The sequence below is a fragment of the Abramis brama genome (assembly GCF_963993115.1).
Source record: "Abramis brama genome assembly, chromosome: 11".
NCBI lineage: Eukaryota > Metazoa > Chordata > Actinopteri > Cypriniformes > Leuciscidae > Abramis > Abramis brama.
In genome coordinates, this window is record NC_139973.1 from 40,769,039 (window position 1) to 40,792,096 (window position 23,058).

The 23,058-nt window shown below is 42.7% G+C and overlaps 3 protein-coding genes across 10 annotated transcripts in view; 1 reads left to right on the forward strand and 2 right to left on the reverse strand.

The window, feature by feature from the left end:
* The window catches only part of marf1 (meiosis regulator and mRNA stability factor 1), a 37,018-nt gene extending 28,692 nt beyond the window's left edge, over positions 1 to 8,326 (reverse strand). Inside the window, exons 1-5 of one of the 5 annotated variants that reach the window (XM_084129968.1) lie at positions 8,270 to 8,326; positions 7,816 to 7,890; positions 5,602 to 5,700; positions 4,359 to 4,494; positions 8 to 222 (exon numbers count right to left, since the gene is read on the reverse strand). In XM_084129968.1, coding sequence (XP_083986094.1) covers positions 8 to 222; positions 4,359 to 4,494; positions 5,602 to 5,691 — 441 coding nt within the window. In that variant the 5' untranslated portion in view covers positions 5,692 to 5,700; positions 7,816 to 7,890; positions 8,270 to 8,326. Of the gene's footprint in view, positions 1 to 7; positions 223 to 4,358; positions 4,495 to 5,304; positions 5,701 to 7,815; positions 7,891 to 8,262 lie in introns of all 5 variants that reach the window. The other 4 variants (XM_084129966.1, XM_084129965.1, XM_084129964.1 and 1 more) reach the window with 4 other exon arrangements.
* Positions 8,327 to 8,630: 304 nt separating this feature from the next.
* On the reverse strand, positions 8,631 to 14,258 carry LOC311091751 (uncharacterized protein). Of its 2 annotated transcripts, none has more exons than XM_084127823.1 (3): positions 14,134 to 14,258; positions 13,688 to 13,856; positions 8,631 to 11,351 (listed from the first exon to the last, which is right to left on the reverse strand). In XM_084127823.1, the coding sequence occupies exons 1-3, from the start codon at positions 14,179 to 14,181 to the stop codon at positions 10,474 to 10,476; spliced, it is 1,095 nt and encodes a 364-aa protein (XP_083983949.1). In that variant the 5' UTR covers positions 14,182 to 14,258; the 3' UTR covers positions 8,631 to 10,473. The 2 variants fall into 2 exon arrangements, with proteins under 2 accessions (XP_083983949.1, XP_083983948.1); XM_084127822.1 differs by having other exon boundaries at positions 13,973 to 14,241.
* A 5,952-nt stretch (positions 14,259 to 20,210) lies between these two features.
* Positions 20,211 to 23,058, forward strand: part of smarca4b (SWI/SNF related BAF chromatin remodeling complex subunit ATPase 4b) — a 38,383-nt gene continuing 35,535 nt past the window's right edge. For all 3 annotated transcript variants that reach the window (XR_014608336.1, XM_084129970.1, XM_084129971.1), the window contains exons 1-2: positions 20,211 to 20,346; positions 22,781 to 23,013. Coding sequence is in view for 2 of the 3 variants with exons in the window: in XM_084129970.1 (XP_083986096.1) it covers positions 22,795 to 23,013 (219 nt within the window). In the remaining variant the exon portion in view is untranslated. The remainder of the gene's footprint in view (positions 20,347 to 22,780; positions 23,014 to 23,058) is intronic.

Below are 23,058 nucleotides of genomic sequence, written 5' to 3' on the forward strand. Positions count from 1 at the left end.
CGCGCACCTGGCAGTTGTTGAGCTCCTGGATGACGGCTTTGTTCTCTTTGTTGATGTCACACACGCAGATGAACTCGGCCTCGCGGTGTCCCTGAAAGAAGCGGTCTCGCAGTCTCTGCACCACCGTCGCAGCCGAGCGTCCGCTGGGAACCGCACAGTTCTCGATGTCCCAGAACACCCCGATGGGGGGCAGCGTTTCCAGCGCGCCGCTCTCTGAAGAACCTGCACACACACACACACCCTTCAGCTTCCACACTAGCCATCCTACACAGTCTGTGAGATTAAGAAGTGTCCCACACTGCAAAAATGCTTTTCTTACTAAGTATTGTTGTCTTGTTTCCGGTCCAAATATCTAAAATATTCTTAAATCAAGATGCATTTACTAGATGAGTAAAAATAACATTAGATATTATGTCTTGTTTTCCGGGGGAATTAATCTAAATTAAGTGAGTTGTTGCTTTAAAAAAAAAAAAAAGATCTGCAATGGGGTCAGAAAAATAACGTTAATTCAAACAGAAACAAGATTATTTTTCTTTCCTCATTGGCAGATCATTTTGCTTGTTTTAAGCAACAACTCACTTAATTTAGATTTATTTACCCAGAAAACAAGACTTAATATCTAATGTTATTTTACTACTTTAGTAAATGCTTCTTGATTTTTTTAGATATTTGGACTGGAAACAAGACAAAAATATTAAGTAAGAAAAGCATTTTTGCAGTGCAAAGCACAGCATGTTGAAGAGAGTGTGTCAGAAGTCCCCGGATTATCTACTTTTCCCGGTGGATTTGGGAAGTGTGGATGCGTGCTCACTATAAAAGGCTAATATTACCCACAACCCACTGCGCTTTGGAGGATGAACTACAAACATGAGTAAAGAGTGTTAAACTACAAAACATGGCGGATATGCACGACCGACGGTGAGAGGTTTAGATAAAGGTTTGAGTGACTAATCAAAGTTTAACCTGATAAAAAATATTTATTTAATGTTATCCGTGTTATAGTTCATCTGTAATAACAGTGTGGAGCTTCAGAAAGATCCGTTTGGCCATTACCTTTTAAATGCATCATTCTGCATGAATATGAGGAGAGACTCGCATGAAAGACTGTGAGCGCAGATCAACGAGATTCTGCATTCCTCTCCGATACAGGAGGACATTAAATGTGGAGGATTTTATCTTTGACAAGATGATTGACAGGCCAGTTTACAGTGACAGAGAGCATCTGTTAAAGACACATGACGTGATTGTTTGTCCCAAAGCTTGTCTACTCTCCTTTCTTCACAATAGAGTACACACTTAGGGCGCAGTATAAGCACTCGTCCACTTTCTGCAGGGTTACACCAGCCATCCGGAAGTTCGTGCTTCATCTACACTAGTTAGTTTGTAAAACTCTGTACGGTTGCACTATTTGTTCAGAATGTAAGCGTGTGTAAATATAACAGGGCTTCTGCGGGTTTATGAAGGAACATTTAATATGATCTCTAAATGTAAATGTCTAGAGATAACGTATTAGCGACACTTCAGAGGTTTAAAATACAACTTTCAAGAAATCCATCACTTTTTCATTCGTTTCAGAAAAAAAGTAGCTTAAATACTCCATTTATACTCTATGCTCTAACTTTCCCTGTATCTGCTGATCACACCACACAAAAAGATGATGTTCTTTCGTATTTTCTTCTTGTTTTCCAGTGCAATAGTCTGAATATTTTTTAAATCAAGATACATTCACTAGATATACACAATGACATCACTGTAGGGCTGTAGTACTCGAGTCCGGACTCGGACTTGTCTCGGACTCGCTGGTATTCGGACTCGGACTTGTCTCGGACTCGCTGGTATTCGGACTCGGACTTGTCTCGGACTCGCTGGTATTCGGACTCGGACTTGTCTCGGTCTCGGCCACTGGTCTTGCCAAATATGGCTTTTGGTCTCGACCGAGTCCAGGTGTCTTTATTATGTTCCCAGTAATCACACATACGTCGCCACGATATTAAAACAAAATATTATTGGAGGGAAAGTGAAACACTGGCCACCTAATAACTATGGGCATTTCGGCTCTTTTTCGTGAGCCGGTTCGCTTCACTCAGCTGACTGAAAGAGCCGGCTCTTTTGACTCATAAACGGCTCTATAAAAAATAAATGTTTAAATAAACTCGCTGAAAGTCCACCGCTAGTGCAACGTGAATATTCACATTTTTAATTGTCCATAACACCCCGAAAACTACCCTGCTTGCCTTGCACATCTAATTAATGGGCAAAGTTTTCCTACTTTTTTTCTTACCTTTCTTTCTTTGCCTCTTACCTTTCTTTTCTTTGAGTGGTAGGCTAAAATATTATTTTTCGTCACGTCATCCGCCCGATCCGCGGTTTATCCGCATCTCTTGTGTGTGTGTGTGTGTGTGTGTGTGTTGGCTCGGCCCTCCCTCATCGCGTGTATGATTGACAGGAACAGAATGTAAGGCTGATCAGACAGTCGAAACGAATGTGTGTGCTCCTTTAGGCCTATATTATTATTATTATTATTTTTTGTTCTTTGAATTAGTCAATTATTTTAAATAAAATTAAAATTATTCATTATTTCATTATTACATGATTTAATTTCTATAGGCTAGCCTATATTTTTTTAGCATACTGCTTTTTTTTTTTTCCTGTCCTGGACTCGGTCTTGACTCGGTCTCGAACCTCTTTGGACTCGGTCTCGACTCGGTCTCGAACCTCTTTGGACTCGGTCTTGACTCGGTCTCGAACCTCTTTGGACTCGGTCTCGACTCGGACTCGAACCTCTTTGGACTCGGTCTTGACTTGGACTCGACAAAGGTGGTCTTGACTACAGCCCTACATCACTGATTGCTTCTACTGCTCTCATCATTTGTAAGTCGCTTTGGATTAAAGCATCTGTTAATTTTTTTTTTTTTTGTGAAACTGATCAAAATTAAGTGAGTTTGTGCTAAAAACAAACAAATCTGCCAATGGGGTCAAAAATGTTACATAATTCAAAGGGAAGTTTTCATAACTCATTGAAAGATATTTGTTCTTTAAGCATAAACTCATTAAAAAAACCTCAAACTCACATTTTACATCTCAAGTAAATGTATCAAAGATGTTTAGATTTTTGTATTGGAAAACAGGACAAAAACACTAAGGAAGATATATTTTTTTGCAATGCATTTAATGCCATAACTATGAATTTTATGAAGTATATCTACTCTGTGTGATAGATTTTTTTTTAATTAATCATTACTAACATTTCTTTTTCTTGCAGGATTGATTTTTATATGGTGTTGGAAACTAAATGTCCTCAACACTTTGGTCAAAGTCAGTGTGTGTCTGAATCTAAGAAAAGGGGAAATGAAACGAGACTTGTCTAAATATATAAACTTGTGAGTTTGAGTAACAAGTGAAGTAAATCAAGAAATCAGGATTTGCTTCTCCCTAAAAACAGAAGGGTTTGCTGAATTATACATGCGACATGATTCATTACATCATTTTTGTCAATATGATTGGTTCTTCATATTTCCCATGCTCCTATTCTATAAAAACTGTTGTATTCTTTTTGCTGGTGGGATCCTCTCTGAAACTGGGATCCTCTCTGAAACTGGGATCCTCTCTGAAACTGGGATCCTCTCTGAAACTGGGATCCTCTCTGAAACTGGGATCCTCTCTGAAACTGGGATCCTCTCTGAAACTGGGATCCTCTCTGAAACTGGGATCCTCTCTGAAACTGGGATCCTCTCTGAAACTGGGATCCTCTCTGAAACTGGGATCCTCTCTGAAACTGGGATCCTCTCTGAAACTGGGATCCTCTCTGAAACTGGGATTCTCCCTGAAACTGGGATCCTCTCTGAAACTGGGATCCTCTCTGAAACTGGGATCCTCTCTGAAACTGGGATTCTCTCTGAAACTGGGATCCTCTCTGAAACTGGGATCCTCTCTGAAACTGGGATTCTCCCTGAAACTGGGATCCTCTCTGAAACTGGGATCCTCCCTGAAACTGGGATTCTCCCTGAAACTGGCATTTTAAAGTGAACTACTCCTTTAAGACTTTTTTAAGGCCTTAATTTGTGTAAAAGTGAATTAAGACCTGCAGAAATCCTAATGTATAAAGGATTGTTGGGTAAAACTGATGCAATTCCGTCAGCCTGCTATTTTATTTCAACAATTTCTCCTGGTCGGAGGCTTCCAAAAATATTTAGTTTATACAGAGTTATGTTGCAACTATATTTAATGGTGCAACGCAAAAGTATTTAGTAAGCTGTGTTCCTTTTCAACAAAACTAGGTTGCAACTCACACACCGCTTGTGCAACCGGCCTCAGCTCACTATCAGCAGTAAAACAGTGCATCTGGTGTGTGTACAGACCATATTTCTGTGGGGTTTTGCCGAGGTGGACACCCAGGAGACCGTCGGAAGAAACTCCCGTCACGCCGCAGCCGTTGCACACCGGGACGGGCGGAGGAATGTTCGGCCAAACCTTCTCCGAGTCGACACGCAAGCTCTGAAAAGCAGAAGAGACTGATGTCAGATTTCAGCGCAGAATCCACACGAGAGCCGCTTTACCACGGTCCTGCCTCGCCTTCAGTGGCTGCGTTTACATGCAACCAAATCATCCGCTAGTAATCGGATCGACGGCTCAATCGCACTGAAAAGCCTTCATGTAAACACCTTAAACGATCCGACTGAGCTCGATCCCAATGAGACGGGGGTTTATTCCTATTCTAATCCGATCGAGAGAACATGTAAACACTTGATCGGATTGAAAAGCGAAACTGAAAGGACTGCGCATGTTCAATGTAGAAATAGCGCAATGACGTGCAGAACGAGCTGTTCTTCTGTTGAATAAAGTGTCGTATAAATGAGTCTCATCATCCTATATATAATATATATCCTATATAATCCTCCTTTAAAGTGGAGCAACGTCCCACCAGTGCTCGTTTCAGACTCATCCACAGACGACTGGTTTTGGGCATTTTAATTGTGTGATAAATATAAGAGTACAGCACAATGGTCCATATGCTCAATGTCTCCAAATTATGGCCAGAAATTGATTAAATATATTAAGTCTGCTGTTTAAAACAAATAATGGACCAATGTAGGAGAATGTTTATTATGCGCAAACAGCGGGAAACTCTCTCTATATTCGTGGAGTGAGCGCAAGTCAAAAATATATTCCGATTTGAAGCTTATGACATAAACACACACATCAACGCGATCACTTGTTTAGCATTCATGTAAACACTACAGTCCGACTGAAACAAACGCTGAGCGTGTAAACGCAGCCAGTGAGCGAGCGATCGGATCCACCAACCTTTCTCCAGCAGTCCTGCAAACAGTGAGCGCCCGTCACACACCGCGTCGTGTGCTGGAGTGAGCTAGAGCAGAGGTGGGGGGGTGAGGACGGGCCACCGTGTGGGAAACGACACTGACAGTGTTTACACAGAGAGGAACCGGTGTGTATCGGCCTCAGAGCGGCGCAGTGTGACGCTGGAGGAGAGTGTGTGTGTGTGTGTGAGCGGGGGAGATACAGAGGAAAGCCTCCACCGGTGACGCCGCTCGAGCTCTTCTGCAGGCGAACGCTCGCTTCACAGCAGGAACACACGCTTACGCTGAGACACGGGTGTGTGTGCGGGCCGGCGCTGTGGGGGGGCGGCGGAGGCACGTCCTTCAGCTCCAGGACCGGCTTACGGACCTCCATGGAATCGCTCTGGAGAGACACAGACAGACAGACAGATTTATTTAAAGATATGTCAGCATCTAAGGTTATTTTCACGGCAAAAATTAAATTACAAAAATACAAATATCATATGAACACAATAAAACCAAGCAAACAAACACAAGTCATATTATATATTTTTTTTTAAATTAACATGATATAAAATCCAAAACCTTTTCAGGCATAATCTTACTAAATAAGTGAAATAACTTCATAAAAGAGCGTTCTACTTGTGTCATACACAGGACAGTCCAATAACATGAGTGTGGAGAAACACAGGAGCATTGAGGACTTCACTAGAACAGAACTGGAGTGTGTTTCCCGCACACCGCCGTAACTCGCTGCTTCTCTCCAGAGTACGACACATCGCTGAGGAAATCAACGAGTCTCGACTGTTTCCCGAAACCAACCACGCTGGTTAATGATGTCACGCAGGTGTTGGGAGTAATAACTACTGTTAATGAATCTGTTTGAGATCAAATTAATACGAGATGTTTGGCTATAGATCACAGACACACATCTGAGGAATATTTCTCATGTTTCTCTCAGATTCAATCATAGACTCGTTCTTACACACTAGAGCACGTTCACACTCTTCAAAAACGACACTTCAAATCTCTTTACAAACTTAATGACATTTGTATGTATTCTAAATAACAGATATAGATTGCACTGAATGTCAGCTTGATTATTCTGTCATGAAATCTAGAAACTCTTCTGACCACAGGTCGAGATCTGTCGCTCCTAACACACACCTCTGCGATGACGTTTGCGAATGTTCGTTGGAACGATGGTTTCGGGAAACACAGACTCATTGAATTGATGATAACGACGGAACTTGCGACCATAGTTGGCTAACGATGCTTTTGGGAAACACACCCCTGGAAGATAAATGGTCTCGATGCGGCAATGAGAAAATTAAAGGGACGGAAACTCAATCACTCACCCTCATGTCGTTCCAAACCCATAAGGCTTTCGTTCATCTTCTGAACACAAATGAAGATATTTTTAGTGAAATCAGAGATTTCCACTGACAGCTACACAGCCGACACTGATGCTTCAAGAAGTTCATAGAGATTGTAAAACTAATTCATATGAAATGAGCGGTTTAGTCCTAAATCGCTTTATATGATGTATAATAAAAAACAAAATTCAATCTGTTCATTACATTTATGCATTTGGCAGACGCTTTTATCCAAAGCGACTTACATTGCATTTCAAGGTACACATTATATTGACATATGTGACCCTGGATCACAAAACCAGTCTCGAGTCGCACGGGTATATTCGTGGCAAGAGCCAACACTACATTGTATGGGTCAAAATTGATTGATTTTTCTTTATATCATTAGGATATTAAGTAAAGATCATGATCCATTAAGATAGTGTGAATGTATAAAACATTTATTTTTGTGAGTGAATGCAGCACAATCGCCAACATAAATGAACAACTTTAAAGGCAATTTTCTCAATGTTTCGATTTTTTTGCACCCTCAGATTCCAGATTTACAAATAGTTGCATCTCGACCAAATATTGTCCCATCATAACAAACAATACATCAATGGAAAGCTCATTTATTCAGCTTTCAGGTCATGTTTAAATCTCAATTTCGGTTTTGTGATCCAGGGTCACATATAAACATTCATCAACTCACTCATCAGGTGTGGTAGTCTGAAGCTCAAGCATGTCACGCAGGTTCGGTTGAGCTTCTGTTTATCTTCGCTGATCAGTTTAAATGTGAATAAAAGCCGGAATTCAATCTATTTATCATTTAAAGCGATCGAGTCTCTTCAGAAAATTAAACTGCTTACGAACTCTTTATGTCAAAGTCAGTGGTAGTTGCATAGCGGTCAATGGAGGGACAGAAATCGCTCAGATTTCCTCAAAAAGATCTTCATTTGTGTTCTGAAGATGAATGGAAGTCTTACGGGTTTGGAAAGACATTAGGGTGAGTCACTAACTAATGACTGAATTTTCATTTTGGGTGAACTATCCCTTTAAGGCGTTCCACAGTGCTCTTGCGATCTAGGTTAAAGGTCACTTTAGAGCTACATGGCAGGTCTGAAAACATCATCAGCTCGTATCAACCCTCATAAACATCTCACCTGTGAGTGCAAGCAGTCGGTGAGTTTGCAGAAGCTTCACAACAGCTGAACATCCCACCTGTCTGACATCATCACCTGCAGAAGAAACAGCACACCTGACCCCCGATCAGTGCTGAACTAACGCTACAGCAGCTCAACAAGCGCTAACTGGCGGGAAAACGCCAGTAAAAGCCTTTTAAATGAACGAAAACAAACGCAAACGGCCGTTAATCAGTCAAATTAAAGCAAATGGCGGTCACATGAGAGTCAGATTCTCACAAATGCCGCTGGTTTTCACGAGTTTCTGTGTTTAGTGTTTGTTTTGTTTACACTTGAACCGTGTTTCGCTCATACACTGCTCCGTCCCTGTCAATCGCTGTTCATGGTTTCGTGGTAACATTAGAAAACATATCTGACTAAGAAAACTGACTGTTTAATGTATTTAATGAGAGATTTCGAATCAATAACAGCTCACCGTCTCACGCTGACCGCAGTGCCGCCAGCCGTCTCCCTGGTTACCAGACTTCCGACTGATCAGTGCCGTAAAGCCAACGCAGATGTCGTAAAACGAGCATCGCTTCCACAAGAAAGCGGAAACGCTTCGCAGTGTTTACCTCTAAATATTAAATCATTTAAATTAAATAATAGAAAACTACGTGCGAGTAATTTACCTTGACAGATATGAAAATATCCGTTCAGCACCATACAAACATTAAACAACCCTTAATCACTCGATTTATCTGAAGTTTTATCATTTATTAAAGAATCAGTCTGTTGTGGAAATGTAAAATATTACACAAGACCAATAAACGATTCTTCATGTGTGCTGGCATTAGTACAGGTGAAATGTTTATTAATGACACACATTATGAAGAAAATATTCATGCACATGAAGCAAAACAGTTATAATTATAACTCATCTCTCAACACAGCTCTTATTGCTGTAAAAGCCTTTCTGACCGCATTAAAGCCCTCCAAACTGAGTACACACTGACTACAAATGGTTAAATACACACATATATAAAGAAAGTAAAAATTAGACGACAATATGAAACAATAATAAATGTAAATAGCTAATTTATAAAAACTTAAAAGCTAAATCTAATGTGATTTATTATGAGAAAGCTCAGTTTGCTATACAGTTCATCTGGTGCTCACCATCCATTTAGTATGAGCATATCTATACTTTGTAACTTATTTCATGATAGTTGTGACAAAGTGTTATAGTTAAACAATAACTGTGTTCTGTGGATCACACAAGTGTTTAACAGCGGCTAGTAAAACTGCCACCGTTGAGATACTGACACAAACCATACGGTCACATCAAAATCAGAGGATTCAGAGGCATCGTCTCATGTTGACGGCTTCTGCACTATGACAATAAAACAGTATTCATGTTTATATCTTTAAAAAAACAAAACAATTTGAGGGGGATTCATTAAATACAGGGAATGCAAGCATACACAATAATAATATCCTCCTGTACAATTTACAGTTCTAATGAGTCACTTGACTATATCTGGCAACAACATACAGACAGACAGACAGTGATGAACAGCCTGATCACATGATCAGCGCCACGCCGAGTCTGACGGTCCGAGGAAATCTGGGGCGTTTGTAGGCGTTCATAACACAGTCTACGGCAATGAACAACTGGTGCACGTGTTTATAACAATGCTAGAGTTCAGCATATGCTGGTTTCTAATGGGGAAATAGAAGAGAAGTCAGTGAGAATCAGTTCTCTACGGTTTCACAGGTACAATAGAGTAACATGAACGGCTCGTTCGGCCTTCACACACGAGACCGGTCAGAAGTTCTGGATCTGGAAGATTTCTAATGTTTTTAAAAGAAGTATTTTCTGCTCATCAAGGCTGCATTTATTTGATTAAAAATACAACAAAAAACAGTAATATTGTTAAATATTATGACAATTTAAAATAACTGTTTTCTATTTTAAAATGTAATTTATTCCTGTGATCAAAGCATCATTACTCCAGTCTTCAGTGTCACATGATCCTTCAGAAATCACTCTAATATGATGATTTGATGCTCAAGAAACATTTATGATTATTATCAATGTTGAAAACTGTTGTGTACAAAATTTTATTCAGGATTCTTTGATGAATAGAAAGTTCAAAAGAACAGCATTTATTTGAAATAGAATCTTGTGTAACATTATAAATGTCTTTACTGTCACTTTTGATCATAAATTCATCCTTGATGAATAAAAGTATTGATTTCTTTTATTTCTTTCCCCACAAAATTAAAAATCCTACTGACCCCAAACTTTAGAACGGTAGTGTTTAATGTTTCAAAAGCTTCTATTTCAGATAAATGCTGTTCTTATGAACTTTCTATTCATCAAAGAATCCTGAAATAAAAATGTAAATAATTGTTTTCAACATTGATAATAATCATAAACGTATCAAATCATCATATTAGAATGATTTCTGAAGGATCATGTGACACTGAAGACTGGAGTAATTCAGCTTTGATCTACACTTTACACTATATTCACATAGAAAACATCACTTTTACATCATAATAATATTTCACAGTTTTTTTGTATTTTTAATCACAAGCGCAGCCTTGGTGAGCAGAAGAGACTTCTCCTAAAAGCATTAAGAATCGTCCCGATCCCGGTGGTTTTCCTGGTAGTGCACCGGCCCTCTTCCCGCTTCACGCTTGCTCCCCGTTGTGAATCCTCTGGTGCCGCTTCAGTTCTCCGGACCGGAAGAAGTTCTTCCCGCACTGTGTGCAGTGGAACGGCCTCTCGCCCGTGTGGATGCTCTGGTGGCCCTTCAGACGCTCCAGCCTGGAGAAGCTCTTATCGCACTGGTTACAGTGGTACGGCTTCTCCCCGGTGTGGATCCGGCGATGTTCCTTCAGATGTCCCGACTCGGAGAAGCTCTTCCCGCACTGGAAACACTGATACGGCCTCTCGCCGGTGTGTGTTCTGTGATGGCGCTTCAGATCCCCGGATCGGAAGAAGCTCTTCTCGCACAGGGTGCACCGGTGCGGCCTCTCTCCGGTGTGAATGCGCTGGTGTCCGCGCAAGTGTCCCGAATCCGAGAAGGTTTTCCCGCACTGGAGGCATTTATACGGGCGCTCGCCACTGTGAATCCTCAGGTGGCGTTTGAGATCTCCGGATCTGTAGAAGCGCTTGGCGCACTGGGAGCACTGGTACGGCCTCTCGCCCGTATGCATTCTCTCGTGCTGCTTGAGATGCCCGGAGTCGGAGAAGTTCTTCCCGCACTGGAGACAGTGGTACGGACGCTCTCCCGTGTGGATTCTCTCGTGGCGTTTCAGATCCCCGGACGTGGGGAAGTTCTTCCCGCACTGGAAGCACGGGAACGGACGCTCTCCGCTGTGTATTCTCTGGTGTCTCTTGATGTCGTTGATCCGGAAGTATTTCCCGCAGTCCTGGCAGTGATAGGGCCGGTCCGCCGAGGGACGGTTGTTGGATTTGGGGGAATCGGGAAGAGACAGGCTTTTAGGATCGGAGTCGCCGCAACAAGCCGTGAGACACTCTCCGGTCTGTTGCTGCAGATGCTGAGCTGGTCAGGAGAGAACAACACCATTACACACAGGGTTACACATGCTTTCTGCCTTAATTATTACATTGTTTCAATTAGGGCTGCACAATATATCGAAATATCGCTAATATATCTGCATATCGCAACGGCTCGCAATAACTGGGGTCATGAACAAAAGACGAAGAGAAAATCACTCGCTCTCGGCTGAATAACTTTTGTAGCTTTAATAAGAATCAGGATATATTTAATTCATACAGTGAAAACTAAGCTTATTTTTACATTTGATTATTCAGTTTGTGTTGTTTAATAACCCTAATGTAGGATCACCTGAACCCCGAGGTTTACACTGATGTTAAAATAACACTTCTTACGCTACAGTAAAACACTGATGCAAAAAGAATGTGAAACACATATGTAGGTTATATAATTTTAAAGATATTTTACATTTATTTTACACACTTTAAGCATTATTGTATCGCATATCAAATTTAATGAGTTATCGCATACCACACTTTTCTTCAATACCGTGCAGCCCTAATTTTAATATATTTTTAGCTAATGGTGATTTTGTATATGTAGATTTCTGAAACGCATAACTCAGACAGTCGCCTCTGATAACAGATGTAATGTGGACCTTTACACACAGGATTACACACAATGCATTGCAATTTCAGACATGCATAATAATACGCAAGAGCATTTTCAATCTCAAAATACTGGATTCACTGGCAACACTTTACAACAAGGTTCATTAGTTAACCACATTAGTTAGCATGAGCTAATAATGAACTGCACTTGTACAGCTTTTATTAACCTTTGTTCATGTTAATTTCAACATTTACTAATATTTTATTAAAATCTTGTTAACATTAGTTAATGCACTGTGAACTAACAATGAACAGCTGTATTTTTATTAACTAACATTAACAAAGATTAACAAATACAGTAATAAATGTTTTGCTCATGGTTAGTTCATGTTGGTTAATAAACTATAACTAATGAATCTTACAGTAAAGTGTGACCGATTCATTCCCATGAAACACCATCATCAGGTGTGTGTGTTTCGCAGTGTTTTTAGTCAATTTCACCCATTTACTCCCTCGTGACGTTACACACCCGTAAGACTTTCATTCATCTTAGAAACACAAATGAAGATCTTTAATGAAATCTGACAGATTTCTGTCCCTCCATTGAAAGTCTGTTCACGGATTTATAATAAATCCATATATCGAGCGGTTTAATCCAAGAAAAGACTCTCATTATGTGACGAACAGATTTAATTTAGGCTTTTGTTCACATATAAACATTGATCAGCCAACATAAAAGCTCAAACATGCCATGTGACCCGTGAGAACAAACCTTATTGGTTGAGCTTCCACTTGCCGAAATTGAACTTTAAACATTGTTTGCTCATGTTTATATAAGAATAAAAGCCCAACTTAAATCTGTGCATCATATATCAAGCAACCGTGTCTCTTCAGAAGACTTGATTAGACTGATCCGTTCAACTTTACTTACTTTACCATCTCCTTATGAATGTTTTGGGTGAATACGCTTTCAATGGAGGGACAGAAATCTCTCGGACTTCATTAAAAATATCTACATTTGTGTTTTGAAGATGAATGGAAATCTAATGGGTTTGGAACGACATGAGAGTGAGTAAATGGCTGAACTAACACTTTAATAGTAAGTAGCTGAATAAATGCATCAGGGAAAATATGGGCTATATATGAGCAACGTGATATAAGGAGATGATTAAGGAATATTATAGATGAGGTTAAAGGGTTAGTTCACCCACACAACACTGACTTCGTTCCACAGAAGAAAGTCTGTCAGTAAACGCTGACAGAATGATCATGTTTGGGTGAAACATGTCTCTTGAATCATTCTGCAAGACTAGTTTTTATATTCTGGTCAATTATGACCTAATACATAAACTTTTTTGTGTGTCTCCCCATTTTAATTAACACAACTGAAAATGTGCTCGTGTTTATGAATAAAATGTAATCGTTTACTAACTCAGGTTTAATGTTATAAGTGCGACATTTGCAATAAAAACAACTTTTGAGATTGAAAATGACTCATTACCACAACTAATACTCATAATTATCATTGTTTTCCAGGCAGACAGCATTATAGTGTTGGCAACATGTGGATTCCACTCAGACCAGATGTGGGCCGGATCTGGGCCGACACTATGATGCTGTCTGGGTCATTATATTCTGGAAAAGTTCTAATAGCACACACACATCTTTAGCTGTGCTAATATTACCGTGGTAATGATGAAATCAAGGACAGTGTGAGCGGTGTCAGGAAAACAACACATTTACTATGCAAATATGAAATGCGCCACTCACCGAAATGAAAGAAATCTTCCACACTCTCGTCTTCCTCTTTGACTTTGACTCCCACGGGCCGCCCGTAGTGCTCAAACGGGCCTGAGGGCAGAAACTTAGCGCTAGAGGAGAGAGACTGGGGCAGTTTAGTGTTTGTCGACAGAGCCTGGGGCAGTTTGTTCCCGAAGTCCTAAAACAGAGTGAATAACATCACACACACCGCGAGCCGCGTCAACCGGGACTGACAGAGGACAATATGCTACACAATAAACATGTCTGAGAGACACTGAATATGAATATATATACCTCGAGATCGTGACACGCTCTTCGCATCAGATTAAATTCATTCTGTAAACGCAGCGGCGCGTGAGAGCGCTCGACACAAACAACACATCGGATAGCCTTTTAACCGGCTTTATTCTCCGTTAATCGAGCAGCCTGTGCTATTAGAACAACTGAACACTCACCAGATCCATCCTACTCGTCCATTTGTGTAAATTATCAACGAAATTCATCGGTGAGCAGGAACACTAGCAGAAATCTGATATTCGCCGGAACTCGCTCCTCATTATCATGAATGTCGAACAGCAGCGCCTCCTACAGCAGCGGAGGACGGACACACACACACACACACACACACACAGAGAGAAGCAGCGGTTTGGGTGTGCAGACGTCAACGAAATGTCGCCGTTTTCTCATTGTGAGTTGAAAACATAGAGAAATACATCCAGGGTTTGAAATTAACTTTTTCACTCACCGGCAAATTTGGCTACTATTTACCGGCCATTCAGAACTTCTACTAACCAAAAAAAAAAACACAAAAATAAACCAGATTAACTACGTCGCATCTTATATATAAGATAAGATGCGACGTAGTAAATCTGATTTCTTTTTTGTGTTATTTTTTTTAAATTATTATTTTTGAGTTATTTTTGAATTTTGTTATTCAGAACTTCTACTAGCCAAAATAAAAATAAAATAACACAAAAATAAAAAGCCAAATTGGTACTAAATTATATATTTTTTATAAATTTATATTTTATATAAATTATATATTTTGTACTAAATATGTATATAGTAGCCATATATATATATATATATATATATATATATATATATATATAGCCTATATATTTTAGGTGGACAGATGATCAATACCCCCTCCTTGAACTGCCACCTTACCGTGGTGGAGGGGTTTGAGTACCCGAATGAACCTAGGAGCTATGTTGTCTGGGGCTATATGCCCCTGGTAGGGTCTCCCAAGGCAAACAGGTCCTAGGCGACGGGTCAGACTAAGAGCGGTTCAAAACCCCTTATGATGCCCAAAAAAAGGAGGACCGTGACGTCGCCCGGTATGGCGCAGCCGGGGCCCCACCCTGGAGCCAGGCCCGGGGTTGGGGCTCGTATGCGAGCGCCTGGTGGTCGGGCCTCCCCCCATGGGGTCCGGCCGGGCTCAGCCCGAAGGAGTGACGTGGGGCCACCCTCCCGTGGACCCACCACCTGCAGGAGGGACCGTAAGGGGCCGGTGCTAAGTGGATCGGGCGGCAGTCGAAGGCGGGGGCCTAGACAACCCGATCCCTGGACGCGGAATCTAGCTCTAGGGACATGGAATGTCACCTCTCTGGCGGGGAAGGAGCCTGAGGTTGTGCGTGAGGTTCAGAGATTCCGACTAGAGATAGTTGGGATCACCTCTACGCACGGCTTGGGCTCTGGAACCACACTCCTCGAGAGAGGATGGACTCTTCACCACTCTGGAGTTGCCCATGGTGAGAGGCGGCGGGCTGGTGTGGGTTTGCTTATAGCCCCCCAGCTCAGCCGCCATGTGTTGGAGTTCACCCCGGTGAACGAGAGGGTCGCTTCCCTACGCCTTCGGGTCGGGGATAGGTCTCTCACTGTCGTTTGTGCTTACGGGCCGAACGGCAGTGCAGAGTACCCGGCCTTCTTGGAGTCTCTGGGAGGGGTGCTGGAAAGTGCTCCGACTGGGGACTCCATCGTTTTACTGGGGGACTTCAACGCCCACGTGGGCAGCGACAGTGACACCTGGAGGGGCGTGATTGGGAGGAACGGCCCCCCTGATCTGAACCCGAGTGGTGTTCTGTTATTGGACTTCTGTGCTAGTTACAGCTTGTCCATAACGAACACCATGTTCAAGCATAAGGGTGTCCATCAGTGCACATGGCACCAGGACACCCTAGGCCGGAGGTCGATGATCGACTTTGTGGTCGTTTCATCCGACCTCCGGCCGTATGTCTTGGACACTCGGGCGAAGAGAGGGGCGGAGCTGTCAACTGATCACCACCTGGTGGTGAGTTGGATCCGATCGCGGGGGAGGAAGCTGGACAGACTCGGCAGACCCAAACGTACTGTGAGGGTCTGTTGGGAACGTTTGGCCGAATCTCCTGTCAGAGAGATCTTCAACTCCCACCTCCGGCAGAGCTTCGACCAGATCCCGAGGGAGTCTGGAGATATTGAGTCCGAGTGGACCATGTTCTCCACCTCCATTGTCAACGCGGCCACTCGGAGCTGTGGCCGTAAGGTCTCCGGTGCCTGTCGAGGCGGCAATCCCCGAACCCGGTGGTGGACACCGGAAGTAAGGGATGCCGTCAAGCTGAAGAAGGAGTCCTATCGGGCCTGGCTGGCTTGTGGGACTCCTGAGGCAGCTGATGGGTACCGACGGGCCAAGCGGACTGCAGCCCGGGTGGTTGTGGAGGCAAAAACTCGGGCCTGGGAGGAGTTCGGTGAGGCCATGGAGAAGGACTATCGGTCTGCCTCGAAGAGATTCTGGCAAACCGTCCGGCGCCTCAGGAGGGGGAAGCAGTGCCCTACCAACGCTGTTTACAGTGGAGGTGGGCAGCTGTTGACCTCGACTGGGGATATCACCGGACGGTGGAAGGAATACTTCGAGGATCTCCTCAATCCCGCCGTCACGTCTTCCATTGAGGAAGCAGAGGCTAAGGGCTCGGAGGCGGACTCGTCCATCACCCAAGCTGAAGTCACCGAGGTAGTCAAGAAACTCCTCGGTGGCAAGGCACCGGGGGTGGATGAGATCCGCCCTGAGTACCTCAAGTCTCTGGATGTTGTGGGGCTGTCTTGGCTGACACGCCTCTGCAACATCGCGTGGCGGTTGGGGACAGTACCTTTGGACTGGCAGACCGGGGTGGTGGTCCCTCTTTTCAAGAAGGGGGATCGGAGGGTGTGCTCCAACTATAGGGGGATCACACTTCTCAGCCTCCCTGGGAAAGTCTATGCCAGGGTACTGGAGAGGAGAATCCGGCCGATAGTAGAACCTCGGATTCAGGAGGAACAGTGTGGTTTTCGTCCCGGTCGTGGAACACTGGACCAGCTCTATACCCTCTACAGGGTGCTGGAGGGCTCATGGGAGTTTGCCCAACCAATCTACATGTGCTTTGTGGATTTGGAGAAGGCATTCGACTGTGTCCCTCGCGGCGGCCTGTGGAGGGTGCTCCGGGAGTATGGGGTCCGGGGCCCTTTGCTAAGGGCTATCCGGTCCCTGTACGACCGGAGCAGGAGCTTGGTTCGTATTGCCAGCAGTAAGTCAGACTTGTTCCTGGTGCGTGTTGGACTCCGGCAGGGCTGCCCTTTGTCGCCGGTTCTGTTCATAATTTTTATGGACAGAATTTCTAGGCGCAGCCAGGGGCCGGAGGGGGTCGGGTTTGGGGACCACACGATTTCATCTCTGCTCTTTGCGGATGATGTTGTCGTGTTGGCCTCATCAGACCAGGACCTCCAGCATGCACTGGGACGGTTTGCAGCCGAGTGTGAAGCGGCTGGGATGAAAATCAGCACCTCCAAGTCCGAGGCCATGGTTCTCAGTCGGAAAAGGGTGGTTTGCCCGCTTCAGGTTGGTGGAGAGCTCCTGCCTCAAGTGGAGGAGTTCAAGTATCTTGGGGTCTTGTTCACGAGTGAGGGAAGGATGGAACGGGAGATTGACAGGCGGATCGGTGCAGCTTCTGCAGTAATGCGGTCCCTGTACCGGTCTGTCGTGGTGAAGAAGGAGCTGAGCCGCAAGGCGAAGCTCTCGATTTACCAGTCAATCTACGTTCCTACTCTCACCTATGGTCATGAGCTGTGGGTCATGACCGAAAGGACAAGATCCCGGATACAAGCGGCCGAAATGAGCTTTCTCCGCAGGGTGGCTGGGCGATCCCTTAGAGATAGGGTGAGAAGCTCGGTCACTCGGGAGGAGCTCAAAGTAGAGCCGCTGCTCCTCCACATCGAGAGGGGTCAGTTGAGGTGGCTCGGGCATCTTTTCCGGATGCCTCCTGGACGCCTTCCCGGGAAGGTGTTCCGGGCATGTCCCACCGGGAGGAGACCCCGGGGAAGACCTAGGACACGCTGGAGAGACTATGTCTCCCGGCTGGCCTGGGAACGCCTCGGTGTCCCCCCGGAAGAGCTGGAGGAAGTGTCTAGGGAGAGGGACGTCTGGGCATCCCTGCTTAGACTGCTGCCCCCGCGACCCGGCCCCGGATAAGCGGTAGAAGATGGATGGATGGATAGATGATCAATACTGTACAAACATCATAACTATGTAGGATATGTTGGAAAATAACAGTGTCTTTTCTGTTAACCAAATGTTTTTTAATCTTCGCTTTTGCTTCAATGCAAATGAACAAGCGTGTGTTTATTTGTTGCGTAGTGATGAGTGTGTTCAAGTAGCCTAAGCAGATATTCTGCAAAATGAGTATTTGCGCTAAATCTGCGCAGATTTGGCTTACACGAACTTGACTTCCCCAGCAAATTGAGTAAACACAAGTGACACAAAATTGGCTGTATTTGACAGCGTTACTCGCCACAGTAATTTCAAACCCTGAATACATGCATCCAGAATGTTTCCCTGCCATCGGCCCTTACACTGGGATCAGCTCCAGCAATCACGGCGCCATACACACTTTAGGATAGATGGCTTTTGACTGCACTGATGTTGGAAGTGGGACAATGTATTTCTGTTCTGCCACCTCTGAGAAAATGAATAAAGTCAGCATGAAACGGCAGTAGCCTACCGGTTGTCTTTTCTTACCGCGGTATGTCTGAGTGAAACGCTTCTCGAACAAGAATAAATGTGGGCGGGGCTTGATTGTGTCCGTGGGGAATTGATTGGATGGTTGTAGTTTGCTATTGGCTGATCTCATGTGAGTGACAGGTTATAGCCCCGCCCACATCATCAGAGAAGAGAAGAGATGCTGCAAGAGGAATTTCTAGATCAAGTCTGATTTCTAGATCATGAGACACATAAAAAAAAATATATATATTTTTATTTCATGGCTTGGTTGAATTCTAGTGTAGAATGCGGTCTGTTATTTCTTGATAACAGCCGCTGCAAGTATAACACACCGTTGCCATGAAAAACAGAGCATTGCTATGGACTATTTTCTTTAGCGGAAGCAATACAATTGTTTTTAAAACAATAAACTCTTTTTTAAATCAATATTTTGTGTCAAATTATTGATTTATTTGGTAGTTAGCCATGTAATAAGCGGGATAATGTAGAGCGAGGCGGTTGTTATAGCGAATACAATCCCTTCAGGCTGATTCTTCAGGCTGATTCAAGACCTGATCAGCCTGTCGGGCTTGTATTCGCTCTACATTATCCCTTACATACACATATATATATAATAAACACTGCAATATTCAATAAACAAGGAATTGTCAGTTTTAAATTCATGGTGACTTTAAGAGCATAAAGTCACAGACTGAACTATATCGGCTATTGATACATTAAAATTATTCATAAACATACAAATCTTCAGTTTATTTCTCTTAAATGCAAGCCTAAAGTAGGCTATTAAAAATGAGTGTTACATCTGTCCCAGTAAAGTTATACAGGCATGAAAAATAGGAATATATTTGTTAGTTATAGGCTATAGGCCTATAGGTTTTTGACATTTAATTAGTTGGTGGACATGTAAAGGCATCTCATGAGGAAAAAAGTTAGAAAACAAGGTTCAGTGGAGTTTAAATAGAACTCTAGGGTTTTTTACTCAATTCTAAAAAACGCTTTATGCCAAAAAAAGTTCTTAAAATGTATTAAATGATTGGATAGTAGGCTACTTTATGTATAACAGTTTTCCCCCTAGTAATTAAATATGTTTAAGAGCTGTTTAATTCATAAAATGTAATTAGAATTAAAACAAAATTAACTAATTAAAACTAAATCCATATTATGATCCCATGATGGGAACCCGTCTGTATATGAAGTGCCTTTTCTTTTAGAGTGTGGTCAGAATCTTTACAAAATAGAAATACTGGGTAAAAAAAAAAATGTAATTAAAAAATTTGTGAACCAACGGTTATCCATATTTGACCCAAACATGGATTGAAACAACCCAGTTCACTTTTTTTTTTTTTTGAGTGAACAGCAAAACGCAAATAAGGAAAACAGACAAAATACAACTTCTATAATATAAAATATATATTTTTATAATTTAAAAATGTATTCTCGCTCCCCCCCTCTCTCTCTCTCTCTCTCTCTCTCTCTCTCTCTCTCTCTCTCTCTCTCTCTCTCTCTCTCTCTCGAGCGTCTGAGACTCTGTGTCCGCAGCGGCGCTCCGTACATGAACATCAACCGAATGAACGGAACGGATGTAGCGGATCGGTTAATTAAACACACCGTGGGCTCCGTCATCAGCTCGAGCGCGTCCGCCTCGTTTATTATACTACGGGTAAGTCTGATTAAACAGGAATTATGATCGCGCTGATCTCAGTAGTGTGAACGCGACAGCTTCAGCCTGTCTGGCCACTTGACGTCATTATTTCTATCGCAGTGTTTCAATATGACTCAGTATTTCATGCGAGTTTGATCTCAGCGGATGATCGGTGGATGTGCAGATGTGCAGCGGAGGATCATCCAGAAGCTCGAGCTGGACGACATTTTATTTCCCTGTCAAATGCTCAAGCTCGGCTTATCTTCCTATAATGAGCCGCTGTCTGATGTTTCCAGAGGCAGGAATGAGTTCATCCTCCAGGATCATCTGCTCATGTCTAATCATCTGACTGACACCAATAAATCCTTATCATTATTAGTATCATCATAGAATACCTGTGCAATACAGTGCATTTAGATAAATGTGGTTTCCAGGCCTGGAAAAGTCATGGATACCAATACATGGGAATCTCCATAATGATTTTTTTCCCTAGTCTAAAATAAATCTCAACTAACTTATATTGGATATAAATTATTCTTTGTGTGGACAATCTGTATAAAATGATATGGAAATTCACTGGTCGAAACTGGTATTATAGTGCGATTCTTCTTAGGGATGCACGATATATCGGCCACCATACTGATATATGTGTGATATCGGCCTGATAAGAAAAGTTGGCTGATATAATAAAGCTGATAAATAATGGATTATTTCCTTCAGCTGAGACACTTCATCTTCGCCATGATGGTTTTCAATTGCTTGAAATATGATTGAAATCACTTCAAAAAGGAAAATGCGGTTAAGCGCAAGTCTGTCATATCGGCTATATCAAATTACAATGAGAACATTATAATTGTGTGTTTAGGACACGGCTAGTCTGTTTTTAGCTGCTTTTTCAGCAGGGTTTACTGTCTGTAATTCACTTACATTTGGAATGTCTTCAGATCATGTTATGAAGCATCATTGATCCCAGAAGGACAAAATTCTGGACAGATTCTGGAAGCCATATTACTGAGAAAATGTATATTAAAGTCCCCCTGTAGTCAATAATTTTATCCCTTAAAACTCACCTTTGATCACCAAAATGACATATTTATAAGTTTTTTCATTGAAAACAAATTTCTTCATGCCTTAAAGGTTGTATCAGCGATTTCAGGCTCAAACATAAATGATCACATTCATCTAATCTTTCCTAACGATCCGCTACCTATCCGCCCCATAAGCAAGCCGTCTCTGTAGGCAGCCGAGGCTCTGAGATCTGCACACAGTTGGTATCACCAACACTCAAAACCAAAATAAATAGTGTTCCAACCAATCACTGACAGGGGTGGGTGTTGTGAGGTTTTGCGCTCGGGCACGGCTGCCTATGACCTTTAAAATATCTTGAATGTAACTCGACACCCTTGCCTCATTTAGTATGCGCGGTTCTATGAATATGCAAATGAGCCCCGCCTCCACTCACTCACTCACTCAGAGATCCACTGGTTGACGATCACACGTTGATCTGATTGGTTACAAGGTAGTTTGTGACGTCAGAAACACCAGCGATTTCAAAGTGTGTTTTTGAGAATGTCTTTGGTTCACTGCAGTTTTAAGGAGAAAATACTCAGCAATGGAGTCGACTTATGAATTTACACATGGTTTGTCTTAAAGCATATTAAAAACACCACATAGACACAAACAACATTAAAAGCTGGATTTTCACCACAGGGGGACTTTAAAGGGACAGTTCACCCAAAAATGAAAATTCTGTTATTATTTAATCACACTCAAGTTGTTCCAAACCTGTTTCTTTCTTCTGCTAAACACAAAAGAAGATATTTTAAAGAATGTTGGTAATCAAACAGTTGACGGGACACATTTTCTTCCATGGTATTTTTTTTCCTACTATGGAAGTCAATGGGTCCCATCAACTGTTTGATTACCAATATATATATATATATACATTTTTGGGGGGGATTTCATACATTCATTTCTTATTCAAACAAAATCCTGTCATCCAGCATCTCCTCCCTTCCGCTTTCATCCTCATCCTTTTCAACAAAAAATTATTTTAGGTGGACAGATCAATACAGTACAAAAAATATGTAAGATGTTGGAAAATAACAATGTCTTTTCTGTAAACCAGATGCTTTTTAATCTTCGCTATTGCTTCAATGCAAATGAACAAGCGCACCGTTATTTGTTGTGTAGTGACGTGTGTGTTCAAGTAAGCAGATATGAGCAGATTCTGCACAATACACTATTTAATATATCATGATGACTCACAAGTTCAGTATTTGCACTAAATCTGCACAGATTTGGCTTACACGACTAAATATAATAAGTAACCCGCCAAATTGGCTCGTGATTTGACAGCGAGAGTCACGCTGTGTTTGTTGATTTTTTTGGTGTGTGTTAATTTCAAACCCTGTTCACAGCGCCACATGTGAATGTTTTCTGGTTGTGTCAGGGCGAGTGTGAGGCATGTCCACCCCAGAGCCGCCGTTAGGAGGGACTCCCTGTGCGGGGCCGTCGCCGGGGCCGGGCCCGTCTCCCGGGGCCGTTCTGGGATCAGGACTGTCCCCTGGATCCTCGCACAGCATGATGGGCCCCAGTCCCGGACCGGCCACCTCCACAGGACACGCCTTCCCTCAGCAGACGTCTGCGGGATACAGCCAGGAGAGTTTGCATCAGATGCACAAGGTGGAAAGCTCAATAAATCTGAATGTTTTACTGTGGTAAATCAGG

Coding starts and splice junctions, on each gene's coding strand:
- LOC311091751 (XM_084127823.1), bottom strand. CDS start 14,181: ATGAATTTCGTTGATAATTTACACAAATGGACGAGTAGGATGGATCTG. Junction 13,857..14,133: donor GGACGAGTAGGATGGATCTG/GTGAGTGTTCAG, acceptor ACTCTGTTTTAG/GACTTCGGGAACAAACTGCC. Junction 11,352..13,687: donor GGAAGATTTCTTTCATTTCG/GTGAGTGGCGCA, acceptor TCTCCTGACCAG/CTCAGCATCTGCAGCAACAG.